This window comes from Cryptomeria japonica, chromosome 11 (assembly GCF_030272615.1).
Source record: "Cryptomeria japonica chromosome 11, Sugi_1.0, whole genome shotgun sequence".
In the NCBI taxonomy this organism is placed as follows: domain Eukaryota; kingdom Viridiplantae; phylum Streptophyta; class Pinopsida; order Cupressales; family Cupressaceae; genus Cryptomeria; species Cryptomeria japonica.
Window position 1 is genome coordinate 269,465,165 of NC_081415.1, and position 15,182 is coordinate 269,480,346.

At 36.3% G+C, this 15,182-nt stretch overlaps 1 protein-coding gene across 3 annotated transcripts in view; it reads right to left on the minus strand.

The window, feature by feature from the left end:
* Positions 1-6,271: 6,271 nt before the first annotated feature.
* The window catches only part of LOC131069734 (glycolate oxidase 1), a 48,436-nt gene continuing 39,525 nt past the window's right edge, over positions 6,272-15,182 (minus strand). For all 3 annotated transcript variants that reach the window (XM_058005268.2, XM_058005269.2, XM_058005270.2), the window contains 8 exons: positions 8,833-8,910; positions 8,550-8,674; positions 8,136-8,202; positions 7,938-8,000; positions 7,395-7,464; positions 7,163-7,263; positions 6,958-7,062; positions 6,272-6,635 (listed from right to left, as the gene is read on the minus strand). In XM_058005268.2, the coding sequence (XP_057861251.2) occupies positions 6,450-6,635; positions 6,958-7,062; positions 7,163-7,263; positions 7,395-7,464; positions 7,938-8,000; positions 8,136-8,202; positions 8,550-8,674; positions 8,833-8,910 (795 nt within the window). In that variant the 3' untranslated portion in view covers positions 6,272-6,449. The remainder of the gene's footprint in view (positions 6,636-6,957; positions 7,063-7,162; positions 7,264-7,394; positions 7,465-7,937; positions 8,001-8,135; positions 8,203-8,549; positions 8,675-8,832; positions 8,911-15,182) is intronic.

Below are 15,182 nucleotides of genomic sequence, written 5' to 3' on the forward strand. Positions count from 1 at the left end.
ATTAAATCCAACTATCTTGTCCTATCCAAAGCAACAATTTTGAAACAAGCCTTGCAAGTTTGGATCTTTAGTATATAAAATTTTGAGTTCATTAAACCCAACAACTTCTATCTTTATCCCTATCAACAAACTTTGTTGTCTACTTGAGGCATCAACAACTTTGTTTGACCTTCCACTCCTTTGCTTTAAAACAAAAGCATAACTTAAAAAAAAACTCAATCCATTTTAAGTGTCTTTGATTCAACTTTCCTTGACTATTATTTTTTTTCAAAGCTCGATGATCAATATATAAAACAAACTCTTTTGGCAATATAGGTGGAATACATACATCATGTCCAAGGCAAATCCAAGATTAAGGGTGAAGGGAATGGTGAAGAGCAATATTTTTTGGTTTGTATGCCAAGCACATCATCACTATCATATATCCTCAATATTCACGATAATTGAATGTTAAGACCATGATAATACATGATATATGATAGAGATGATTAATTAAGATGTGTAACACAAAGGAATCTATATTAACCCACCATGAATTAACCAAATTTGTTGAGCTCAAATTCAATATGAGTTCAAGATAGACAAATGGGGAAACTTTGCCACAAGAAAACCTAGTGAGTTGATGGTAGTTGTGTGAGAGCCTCTAACATTAATAAATACTATCCCTTTGACTCTTATACTTTGTCATTCCTCTACTACTAAAGCAATTGATCTACATATAACTCCATCCACTCTATTAAGAAGAACAACCTTAGTTTAGGAAACTAGAGAAGCAAGGAAGATTCTCACAATATGCATTGTTTTGAAATAGTGATTGCAAGACAATTAAACACAAATAGAGATGATAGTACAATAGAATTTAAAGCCTAAGAAGTTGTGCAAATTGATGAGAATCAAGCTCCAGATATAGGGTTGGTCAAGATCAAGTTGCAATATCCAAGTGAAATGGATAGTTCTCAGGATGAGAAGTATGCTAGAAAATTATATTGAACAATGAGTTACATTAGTTATTGTCTTGTGTGTTATTTTGTATTTTGTAGTTTGTGCTTTGAACTAGATTAATAATATAAACATTATATTGAAAATGCCTAGCACCAATCATTGGATCAATTGATTATTAAATTGTCAAACTTTACATGAATTTATCTTCAATAAATCAGTGTTCACAAAAATGATAAGTTGTACCTTTTTAATTATTTTGTATTATTTTTTTTTTTAAATATTAAATTTAAATGTTCTATACAAATTTTGATAATTGTCCCCTACTATCCATAAAATCCAATAACTTATTTTTATCCCTAAACTTCGAAAAACACCAAGAAATATAACTATTGTATCACACTTTAATTAATGGAAAGAGTTTAAAGAGGGGCTATGTTAATCTTTAATCAATAAAAAATTGTAATTAAAATAAACAACTATTTCTAAATGTGTAAAAGTTTGCCAATTATTAGAGTTACTCTCATTCACCTAATAATAATTAAATTTTAAATTTAATTAAATGAACTATAGGAGTTGAGATTTATAGTAGCCCTACCAAAATAAATAGCTCTGTTAAAATTAAAGAGGATAAAGCTTAAGGCATTCACTTTACAAATGCATAGGAAGTGTGTTCATAAAGTATTAATAAACAACACTAATTCCATTTATGCCCCTCAAATGTATATTTTGATACTCACTTTGCAAGCACTAGTGCACTTAAAATGCCTCCTTATTTTCATCCAATATCTAGTGTATCTTCTTTTTTTTTCTACATTTGTATATCTCTTTATTATTATTTCTACCCTATCAATCAAGGGTACTACCCACACCTACATATAACTCAACTAACCACACAAACTCTAACAATAAATCACCCTTATAACAAATGTGTTAATTATAATACACATATTAACCTAAATTATAATGAAAAGGTCTTAAAGATATCTAGTTATTCTTCTAAATAGGCTCATGGCATACTAAAAGGTGTCTAATAACTAGTTTTAGGATTATACTAAGGTTGCATCACATTGATTTGACCATTGTTTCTTTTGTTAACTATATTTAAGTTTGGATTAAGTATGTGCCCCTATGATTATGAGGCTCTAACAAAATACAAGAATGTGGTATAGAAAAGAGACAAGTTCACGACATTAGCAAGAGTGGAATAGTGAATGGCATTTGCCTGAATTGAAATGTGCAAAGTGATTTGTATAGGATTTGGAACATGACTTATAAGAACCTCACCCCTCCTATGCATGCTTCCCAACCTCCAATATCTACATATATCACTTTAAGTAATGTATCCCATTTTCTCCAATACTAGCAATATATTGGACCACAATTTGATTATTTAAAAAATCACAACATGTATACACATGATAAGCAAGAAAGTGTACCTAAGGAATTGTAAGGCTAAAACAATTGAAAGTTGACTAAATGAGGTTCTAAATTGTCAAAAATATTTTTTGAAATTTTCACATCTAAGAACAATCCATAGCATCCTAAGTCACGTGGTTCTATCCACATGGGCACACTAGTGTCCACTTGACAAATTGGTGTCTTGAACTTACATGGTTGCATCCTTTCTAATTGATGACGTAAAACACTAGTGTCCACTTGACATATACTTACATGGTTGTGTCCTTTGTACTTGATGATATAAATCAATTGCAATTGTCAACTAGTCTTATATATTAGAGAACTTGACAAATATAAAGGAATGACAATGACACATATGGTAGCTTGCCTCAATCAAATTCCCATAATTGTTTTAGCACAAAGTAGCTAGAAAGTTGTAGGTTTGTAGCACTATGGTGTTGGGTGTATGTAATTGTAATGGAGGTGTGATAAACAATACTAGAGGATGCCCTAGTTAATTTCCAAAAGATTAAATTGTGTGGTATAAGTGTAGGTGCTACTAAAGGGTTGTAGCTCAATTGATAAGGATGATCATACATTCCTTAATTACACCAACCACCAAGATTCAAAATCTCCAAAGGTGTAATTGTGTCAATTTTTATCTCTTGGGTGACATTGACAAACTAGATACCCCAATTTGTGGCAATTTGGCCAAATGATAGCTTCTAGTTTAAGTATATGCTCCCTCATAACATTGTGATATGTTATATAAAGGTGTAAATGTTGAAATCTATATAATCCATTTGTTTCCATAAATAAATGTAGGTGCTAAAAGATCTTACATTCCTGTTTTGAAAAGCTTACATAAAATAAGCATGTCAGGGTTTTGCAAGAGTAGTGTTCATTTATGTAGGAAAAGGTGTATTTGAAAGTGCAAGACATGAGTGCAACATGCTTATGTCGCATGTGTTGACAAACTAGATCCTCCAATTTGTGGCAATTTGGCCAAATGGTAGCTTCTAGTTTAAGTATATGCTCCCTTGGACCATTGTGATATGTTATATATAGGTATAAATGTTGAAAACTATATAATCCAATTGTTTCCATAAATAAATGTAGATGCTAAAAGATCTTACTTTCTTTTTTTGAAAAGCTTACTTAAATAAGCATGTTAGGGTTTTGCAAGAGTAGTGTTCACTTATGCAGGAAAAGGTGTATTTGAAAGTGCAAGACATGAAGGGAGAGGGACCAATAGGTGAGAGGGGTACCAATACATGTTGTAGTACATGGACACTTTTAGACCAATAGTGGTGCCCTAAAAATGTCATGTCAATGCTTGTCCCCAAAAAAGTACCTCATAAATTCAAAAACAAACCAATGATGTGATGCCACATCCACACACAAGAAAACATGACTTAGTGCACACCTATGGATCTTGTGACAATTTGGGACCATTTTGGACACGTTCACAAAAATGCATGCTGATGTGTCATCATATATGACCATATGGACTTGAAATTTTGTTTTTAAGTAGAGGACTTGACAAGTAAGCTGTTGTGTAAAATTCAATGTTCCACGAGGACGCGTCCCCCCCCCCCCTCTTTTGGGCGCATCCCCCCGTCAGAAACGTCTCGGGGAGGGGGGGACGGGGACGCGACGTCCCTCGCCATCCCGCCACCACCACCCAAGCACCGTCAGGACGCGGAGACGTCTCTGCATCTCCCAAGGAGACGTGGAGACGTCTGGGCGTCTCCCCGTCTCTCGAGAGACGCCCATACGTCTCTTGAGGTACGAGGAGACGCCCAAGCGTCTCCCGCATTCCCACGTCAAAGCTAACCAAAAAAAACAGTTTTTAAAAAACATGTGACTTTGGGGGGGTTAAGGGGTAACCCTAATTAGACGTGGGCCAATAGAAAAATAACACCTGACACCTTTAGAAAATAATAAAAGTATTTTTGGCCTCGCAGGGCGCTACCCCTCGACCCCGCCCTGTATCACGATAGGGAACGCGCAAGGGGCGCTGCCCTTGACCCCAACTTGGGGGCGCTGCCCCCAAACCCCTGTTGAAAAATATAAGGGGAAACTGTGCCGATAGAAGTAGGGAAAATTTAACCTCCGAGTCTAATTAGGCTCCATATAACAACACAATTAGCATTGAAGAAATCTTGGTATTTAGATTTAGTATTTCAAATTTCCTATAGTCTCATTTGAAATGTAATTCTTATACTTTAATACTATCATACATCTTTTCAAAACTAGTTTTTCAAGTACTATATGTATATGTATAACTATATCAGCACCACCACACACACCCCCCCCAGCCGCCGTCCCCCCACCATCCCCAAACTTAGGCCCTTGGTCCCCCTATCCCGGAAACGCGTCCCCCGTCCCCCCGTTCCCAACGCTCGTGGAACACTAGTAAAATTGATTTTTTTTTTAAATGTCCACATGATTTTGAGAAGCATGAAGTTAGGGTGAACATGTATTGGCTTCTCTAAAGATTGGTAGCAAGACATGATTATTGCAACCATGTAGGTCTTGTTCAAGTGGTTTGAAGTATTATGAGGATGATTTGAGCTCTAAGAGAGTCAAAAACATGTTTATTATCAATAAACATAAAAACAAGTACAAGAAAAGAGAAAAATCTGAAGTATACTTTTTGTCTCTAAAAAGCATTAACTCTCATAGAAATTTTTGAATGAAGCTTTTACTCCCAAAAAAATTAAACTGCAAACAATCACAAGAAAAGAAGAAAATGAAAATTAAACATATAAAATAGGTTGGCATGGTTCCATTTTAGAATGCAAGTGTATAAACAAGGCCAACTTAAAGAAAAAATGAGGAAAATAGGCATACATAGATAAATAAAATTTTGAAATATCCCATGTGTTGTCAACAATCACAGAAAATTCATTTTAACATAGATCTCATATGCAACAAAGGATATCTAGAAGATTCAAGGTGACAATCCTACAATATAAAAGATTGGCAAAGTCTAATATTTTGTTCAAATCTTGGCAAATATTAAATTTGTGTTGAGGTGGATTAAGTTAGTTTTATAACTTCATTGCTCTCATAAGAATTTCCTACATGCGTGTCCAGAAAGTGGCTGTGGTGAAGGTATGTAAGTGATTCTCCCCGATTGATCATACACAAAAGAACCCCATCTGTGTACTCAAATGGAGCATTCTACATGGATGAAATTGTAAATATTGCCTACCATTGCCTGCTACAATTTTGTTTTACAAGGGCATATACTACAAGTTCCTAGAGAACATTAATCTAACCTCCCTACCCAATGGTTACAATTAATTTGGGGATTATAGTTTCCCATGTCCATCCCTATCATTTTTCTACTCAATCACTGCAAGATTGTAACTCGGGAAAAGCAGAATTCATTCTTTATCCTTAGGCTCATGAAGAGGTCGACTCATTCAGCGACCTTTACTCTCATTTTAATGCATAACATGCCGGTGAATTAATCCAACTGTGGAATGATTCAAAATGCCCATCACAAACATCATCAAAAACACATCTCAGTCACCTTTGTCATCGTTTTATTCCAACTACAGATTTTTCTGTACTCAAAATCAGCCTTGTTTGGAAGATTATACAGGTAAAGCTCTACCAATCTCTTTTCCTCTCTTTTCAAATGTAAGGAATTCTACTACTTTGCCTGACAGAACCCACCTCATCCATCTGTTAGTAGCACTCTCTTTCCTTTATCACACACTTAGTCCAGGTTTTACTATGCAAAATTTGGGGAAAAGTTGGCCAATCAATTTATTGGAGTAAAAAGATATTGGTAGTAACTTCACTGCTACCTTGTAACTACAACTTGAGTCGTCCAGCAAATTCTTGTAAAATTAGATTGAATATTCTAAGTTTTTATGATACCTGACACCATGCCCACTTAATATTGACTAACAACTAAGATGCATTTGGGACAATATTTAAGATTAAGGTTTTGACTAGTGATAATAACATGTTCCCAAGATTTTCTTTAGGTTGTTACATATCACACACAAATTTGATGTCTTACTTAGCATTTACCTTAAAAACTACCTTATAAGTATTGCATTCCTGGATAACCACTGACTTGGGTCAGGTTACAGCCTTGCCCAAGCCTTAAACATGTCAGCCTCAGTTTGAATGTAATTACGGTTTATGTCCTTCACTGAACAACATCCTGCCAAAGACATAGTGAGTTCAAATTCATCCCGAAGCATTTGCAGAACTTTTTTAACTCCAGCTTCACCTTCTGCAGCCAAAGCAAAGACAACAGGCCTTCCAATCTGCAAACAGTAGTCCAAGAAAAAAAAAATGTTAAGATTCGAAAATACATTGACTATTATCAAATTGATGCAGCAAACTTGACTAAATCACCACATAATATGACAGAAGCACAGTGAATGTAAAGACATCCATGGTTAGGCATATGAATAAACAGCCTTGCCAATCATCAACATCGACAAAAAAGGCACAAACATGTCCCAAATACATCTAAGATAGCTTCGAGTTTCCAACATTGACAGTCAAACTAATTGCTTGGATTTTTTAAAACTCTAGATTCTTCAAAGAGATAGCCCACAAACATGCTCAATAAAGTAGACTTACAAAAACACCAGAGGCTCCAAGTGCCAGTGCCTTGAAAATATCTGTGCCACGTCGAACCCCACCATCAAGAAACACAGGAACTTGGCCTTGTGCAGCATTTACAACCTGCACACACATTCATAACTTTGTCAGCTAATCTAGGGGAAAAAGTAGCCATACGAAATGCCCCATTGAAGAAAAAAGCCCTCATAAAATAGATAGAGACCTCTTCAAGGCAGCTTATTGTCGCTGGAACATAATCAAGCTGTCGAGCTCCATGGTTGGAAACAATTATGCCTGCTACACCTGATTGGACAGCTAGCCTTGCTGTAACAGCATACAATGGAAAAATCAATCCTTTTGATCAGCTTGAAAATTTAGAAACAAAATTAGAAAAACAGAAATGAAATTATGTATTCTTATTTTATATATAATATCATAAACAATAAAGCACTTACTGTCCTCAGCAGTAAGTACCCCCTTCACAAGTATTGGCAAGTGCGTAATTGTCTGCAGCCACTTAATATCCTGTTTAAAGGCCAAAAAATGTTTATCGTGTTTTGCATGCACGCCTACTTGGACAAAATTATATTCAAAATTAACAGATATAGTCACACATCATTCATGTGCTTGTCAATACAGCCTACCCTAGATAAAATCAAGAAAGGCAAATCAAAGTTCGGTATTAGCTCAAACATGTGGATGTTTGTGTTTCTTTAGTATGTTTCTCTTAATATTAAAGGCATGAAAGTGACACTAATATATTAAGATGTATATTTTGTAAATAACAGCAGAAATACAATTGGTTAAATAAGCAGAAGAATTTCTTTACTAACTTCAGACATTCAATACACACTTTCAAAAGCTAGTAACCAAAACCCCAGTAGATTATGTTGGAAATGATGCGTTTTGGACATCGGGTGCTCCCAAGGACTCAGCTTCAAATTGAAACCATACAATCCATTCAAACTAACTTAAGTAAATATTTTGGCAATACAAACCTTCCAACTCAGTGATCTGTCGATTTGATTGGCAACATATGAAGCCAGTCCAGAGTCTTCGGTCTACAATGAAGCCATGTGGTTACAAAAAGTGAGAAATATCCAAAACTAAGATGAAGTGCTCAAAACAGGCTAATTACAATTTGTGAACTTTGATTCATTTATTTCAAAATACCATGTGGTTTAGAAAGAAAGTACCTTCTCCATCTTACCAAGGTCCAAGCCCTCAAAGTTCCTGAGGGTTAGATGTGGTGGGAGTACAAATCTGTAGGGTTTGTCAGCATTATTGAAAAAGAGAAAAAATTAGTTGTCAAAAAGTAGAGTTCAAATGAGGAGGCATATAAAAAGTAAATTCTTGAATTTAAAAACATATGCAATACACCATTAAATTTGAAATAATATTTTCACCAACATGCTTTTACAAGCCCAAGGCCCACTTGAGGCATTCTCAAAAGTAGAATTTTGATGTACAAACCCTAGGATAGTTTCTAGAGTAGTATTCACGTGAAAAAACTACCAAGAGAAGATTGATATCTCTTTAATCCATTCAATACTCAGGATAAAAGTACAAGGCAGCCATTCCCCTTAAAATTTCCTAGTCTTTGTTAATACCTGTTTCTAATGTCTGCTTCCCTGCGCCCAAGTCGAGGAGTATCTACCGTGAGTGCAATTGCCTTGAAACCAGCATTCTCTGCCCTTCTAACAAGTTGTGCAACCACATGTCTATCCTTGATTACCTGCAATAACCCAAGCTAACCTAAGTTAAAATTGGATTATTTACATCTATTTTATATTTGCCCTTCACCGGATGACATTAAGCACCATTTAACAAATATGCTTTTGTCATGCAGACGGGAAGCTCCATATGGCATGGGAATGGATGTAAGAAACCTACATAAAGCTGGAAAAAACGAATGCCTGGTCCAGTTGAGGAAATTTCTTCAACGCTAGATGTAGCCCATGATGAAAGTGTCTGTAATAAACCAAGACTCAATTAGAAAAGTTCAAAACCAATAACTAATAAATAATTGCAAGACATAATTAAAAACAGATACAAGGAAACACTAAAAAACAAACTTTTGTGTTTTATATCATATTGAATCTTTAGAACCATTGTTCAAAACCTCCATGAGTTACTTGCAAGTCACCAAGTAGAGAAGGCCTGGCAAGTAACTTGCCTTCAAAAAAATCCAAATATGTGTTGTTACTCGCAAGCCCTAAGAAAAACTCACATATAGTTACTTACTTAAGAACAGAAGTAATAGTTGTGGCAACTATTTACTTATAATTATTGTTTCCCTTTGTGGGTAGTAGTTGTAGAGGAACTGTTTGGGAAAAGGGGCCCTAGAGGGCTACATACCCGCACAACAGTTCACATCAAACTTAAGAGTAGAAAAAAAAACTACATATTTTATTCTTTGATCCCATTTGGAAGCAGGGTATGTAGGCAGTATGGGAAACGAAGGATAATCCCACTACTTAGGCATTCAGGGATGGGGATTAAGATGTGTTTAAAGAAGATTATGATAACTTGATTAATAATATAAGATTTAATACTCAAGAGAATCCACTGATTAAGGGAAGGGAAGAAATCTCAAGATAAAATATATTCTTTGTATACTCGGAAGGAATCCTAGATGGATTCTCTTGACTCTCCAAGACTTTAGGTCAAATGTTGAGGTGTGACTCAAGCTATTTAATTATATATTTATATACTCCTAAAGACAGCGACCTCAGTGCACTCCTAATAGGATAGTGTAGTCTTTAGAGAGTGATTCAAGACCCAAATGGTCCTAATGAGTCTAAGTCTCTGACCAGAGCATTTTCTGTCCTTTATAGATAGATGAATCCATGTCCCATGTGGATAAGATGTCTAACCCGTATGGTTGGATACTTTTCCTAGATGGACAAATGCCTATCTCATATGGATAGAAGCACTTTAGTATACAAGTGAATAAACACATGATAACTTTAAGAAATAATAAACCAAAAAAAATAGTGGTAATTTGAGGGTATAATGATGAGGTTGTTACAGAAGGCCAAGCACATTCATTTGATAGGACCTATGACTGTATTACTTACAATTATGAGATCATTTGTTCATGTGTTATAATTCATTTTGAGTTTTAAAACCTTCTACAAGGATCTATGGACTTCATTTGAAGCTATCTCTCTGTTCAACATATAAAGCTGCATCAACCTCTAAATACAACTCAAAAATCTGTTCACATTGACTGTTTTTAAAAGTCCGAATTGTTTTCCTTGTAAAAGGTCACAGGGGTCTGCTAAATCCAATTTGGATGGAACATTTCTACTGACTTTGTGCCTGTGTTTCATCAAACCTTTAGCATGTCTGCATAAAATCTTCAAAATTATTTTTTTATTTTGAATTATTTTATAGTTACAAAGACTTAAAGTTTATTCAATAACTGAGACAAGGTATCTCATCGGCTGCCTCCATTCCATGCATGTGAAGTATTTGCGTTTGGTACAGCATCCATATTCAATGGCCTATTGGCTAGTCACATCTAAGAAGATGCTAGTTGTGAAGAGTCACTAGGCTCCAATGAGGTGATTTGCAAATAGTTGGCACCTTAGGTAACAGCAAGGGGGAATTCCTATAAGAAATTTGTATCTCATGGTTGGAAGGCTCCCTTCTAAGGAGTACACTTTCTCACACTCTAAGAAAGTCGTCCTATGTAGCAGGGCAGGGGTGGGGGGCATCTGGATTTATTTTTATGGAATGGGAGTTCCCATAAAATGAGGGAAAATGTGGTATTTGGAAAATGGGGGCCCCTCACTTTTAGTACTCAGATTTCTAGTAATTGTCTTTGGGATGGGGTTAGAAATTTTTTCCACCAGCATAGGTAAATTTTTGTCCCATGGCATCATTAGAAGACATCTACAATTTTCTTAGTATTAGCTGCTACTGAAAAAATACATGCCACCAACTTCCTAAAAATTCTGAGCTAAAATGTTTAGCATTGCTTGCTTCTATAACATCCATGGAACCACCTAATTGTCAAAGTTTACTAAAAAATCTCAACAGAGTGTGTTGAGAAATTTAAGTAGCCCCCCTCCATGGGACCATAGCCTCAGATTCTGTTTCTTTCCATACCTATGAATCTAGTAGAGGAGACCCCAACTGCAAACAAAATGTCCTAATGGTGACCATTCTGAAATAGATAGCTAGTGTGCACAGATTAAAAGTTACATAGTATGCTGCGTCCTCCAAAGACTATTCCAATGCTATTTTTTTCAAGAATCTTAATCTAATGTTGTTCACCATGGAGCTAATTTTCTTACAATTATTGGAGCATTGGCACAATGGTGAAGGCACTGGAATGATGGATGATAGGCCAAAGAATTGAATTCTGTCATCCCATTTTGTAAGTAATAATATTTACACTGGTTTAATTTATGTTGTATCTATGTCCAGTAGCTAAATGATAAAGGTGTTTACTTTCTTGAGGTAAATGATGGGGTTGCTGGAAATTGTTTCAACTTTACAATGTATGGTTGAGGTGAGTTTTTTCTTGCCCTGTTGCATTTTATCAAAGATTTTTCATTGGCATTATTCATTTCCGCTAATTATATCATCTGTTACTATTTGTTATCTTTTAATTGGAGGGTCTCTGGAATCTGATTTCAATCTAAAAACATTAATCACCATATATAGAGGCAAAAGATGTAAGATTTGTTAATAGAAAGGGCTTGTGGCATAATTGTACAGTTGAAGAAATGAAAACCTAAAAAAATTAGCAGGCTAGACCAATGTACCTCAATATATGTGATGAAGCTTGTGGAATTATTGGTAGGGATGTTGTGAGTGAAATTAGACTTTGAGTTTGTATTGAGAGTCTTCACTATCAAAAGCATACAATATTCTTGACAAGCTGTTTTTTAAGGCTAACAAAGCACACATATGATATGGCTTGACAATCAGATTGTCCTGCTTAATCTAGTGGATTTGATCACATTCAAGACAACCCAGGAAACTCAGAGTTGAAGTTACAAATTGAGCAATATGAAAAGCTACATGATGGAATATTGTAAAGATCGTCATTATATTTGGGTACTTGGTATCTTGTCTATTCTCAAAGTTACAAAACTCGCAGAGTCTGGCCCAGACTCGGTGAGTCCTGAGGCGGGTCACCTCTGCCGAGGCCAGAGGACCTTGGACTCGGACTTGGCTGAGTCTGGCCAGGTCTGCACAGACTCACGAATCTATCAGACTCGGCAGACTCCGTGAGTCCCGAGCCCCAGACTCTGCCACCCAGCATGTTAAAAAAAGGCAAAAAAAAATAAAAAGTCAGTGTTTTAATTGAAACATCAACTCACACAAAGAAAGAACATGCCAACAAATAATCAGGCTCCATGCACAATTGGACTTGTGGAATAAAAAAGCATTTATTTTATAAGAACGAATTTCTAATTCCAGAAATACATCAACTATCAGAAAAATATGTGTTAGCAAATTTCACAGAAATAAGGTCCAGATTGACATCTTTAAACAATATATTGAAAGGAAGTGGGGATCAGTCGAAAAGATAGGACCCTTAGCCTGTAATTTCTTCTTGGCAGTCCTGGATCACAGCACAGGAAAGAAAAGATTCTGAAAGAGGCCCATCATTTCATAGAAACTCTTGACTTCAATCACTTATCATGACTCCCCAATTTGATGCAAAGGCAAAGTTGGCAGTAAAGACTCGGGTGGCTTATAATGTCTTGTTTGCTGACTCAGACATGCAAGAAGGATATACAAAAAAGATTGGAAACGCCATAGGGGAGTTCTTCTTACTCGAAATCACCATTAGAGACAATTCCCTTTCATCCCACACAAATATGTGTATCAAAATGAATGTTTCAGAACTACTGTGTTAACCACTTTGCTGTCACTCGCAGGACACCTCATTAGAAATCCACAGCAGCTACTCCACATAAGGACCAGTTATATTAAACCAAGAACTACTAAACCAGAAGTACAACCAGAACAACAACATAAAGTAACGAAATCGAGGTACCATGACAAATTCATGAACTGAGGGAGACAAAACTGTGACCTCAACGATCACAATCAGATCGGCCTATCTATTGTTGTCCTCCCACCCAGAGATAGTTGTGGGAGGGACATGGCCATCCTGAACTTCTATTTTGTTTGGCCTTCCGGTTGGTTAACCCTTAGAATTGTATACCATGGGTGGATCAGGAACTCTAATATTGAGGGAGAAGCAAAGGATGCAAGAACAGAACATCTATTCCAAAAAACACCAACCATAGAAGTGGGGACCCAGGAAACAAGAAATAGGAATGGGATAGTGTTGACATGTATTTTGTACACTGTCGAACACAGAATAAAATACCCAAGGGTACCTTATCCTCTCTTGAATAAAGCCTCTGATTGCTGAAGATGTCGCGAAAAAGGATCAATCAGGATGACTCCAAGGTTCTTTGATGTAGGGTCTCTACGTGTGGATAAGCACCAGTGGTCGTTGTGAATGCTGTTTCATCAAGGGGGCCTTACGTTTCCGAATTACAAGAACAGAGTTTCCTAAAACTAATGAATTCTCAAAAAGATCACAAGGTAGGGTTTGCAAGAGATAGGTTCTAATCTAATCCTAAGAATGACTCAATGTAGGCTAGACTTGGTAAGATTCTACCAATTTCAGTATTGCCAAGCAATTACAACTCCGCTGAAATTGATGCGATCTTCTAAGGTGATTAGTGATTTTCAAATCATCAAGAATTATAGATACTACCATAAAGATACATATCAATAGTTCAATAATGATTGAAGGTTCAAACAATCCAAATATTTCCAGTTGACCACACAAGGCGTCCTTACAATCAGTAAGAAGCTAGTGGTTTGGAACGTGAGTCTCACCAAAGATCAAGCCCAACACTTAGTCCTTCAAACTTTAAATACTACTTCGACTGAGAATGATTCAAGAAAGTAAACAACCATGAAGATAGCCACAAGAATTGCAATAAAACACCATAACTTCAATATTTTATTGATCTCAAAGCCAACATAGACAACAATTGCTTGAAATTCTTTCTTCAATGCTCAATCTTGCTACAAAATAACTTTCTTCTCTCAAAAAGCTCTAATCTTCCAACTTCTAACTATCTGACTATCTAATGACAAAATGAAAAGGAGTGAGGGTATATATAGCAACCTCAATTACAATGAACGGCCCAGATCAAAAGAAGATCAATGGCTGAGATTTTGACACCTAAACCCTAATTAGGGTTTGTTACAAAAAGTCCCCTTTTTATTGAACAATATTAAATGCATAGCCAAATATTTAATTGGCACAAAAATCTAGGAAACATAGACCAATGATAATTAAGGTGCCACATCATCTCATAGCAACCTCTCTTCTAGAACCTTATTCCCTTTCCAATGCTCTTTCTTAGCATATGAAATGAATCTGGACACAATTCCTTCAATCTCAGCAATAGGAATTTCGAGAAGATTCCTCATTCGTTCCTCCAAGTGGATAACCTGATCAAAGGCCTTGAGAAGAGCCGCATCCCATCCAGGTTCGAGTTCTTTGATTTTCTCAATCAGGAGCATAGTAGAGAACATTTGATCCCGTTGCTCATCTGTGATAACACTCTCATCCTTGCAAAAGATGACCTTGACCTTTTCTTCCAACTCTTGAAGATCCACATCTGTCTCAACTTCAATCCTCCTGCCAAGAATAGTACATAACACCTCAAACACCTTGTCCTGAATTGGATGGATGACTTCTTCAACTTGATTGCATTTGGTGTTGATGTCTTCGAAAAGAACTTCCTTCATCTGGAGTAGAGTTGACCACAGGAGTAAATTATGAGCTCCTTCATCTATTATCTTCTCTTGTGCTAGGATCTTCCTTGGTGTTTGCCTGATTACTTGTAGGACAGGAATGATAACATCTCTAGTATGAGCGAAAGCAGCTACAGTTATCATTAGGTTGTGTATGATCTCAAGAACCTGGATAGCTCGATGGATTGTCTGCATCATTCTCGTTGCAAACTCAACAGCAACTGTGTGGGATTTGTCAATCCAAGAGCTCATAAGCTGAACCAAGCTCTTGACTCTCTCTGCCTCGCCAACTGATTCAAGGGGAAGTGCTTGCACAAGAGACACTACTAGATCCTGACGTCCCAAAGGCTGATTGAGATGGCTAAAGTAGCCTCTCCAAGCACCGACCTCTCTCTCAAGCTTTCTATTTTTTTCCATTTCTTCCTTAAGCT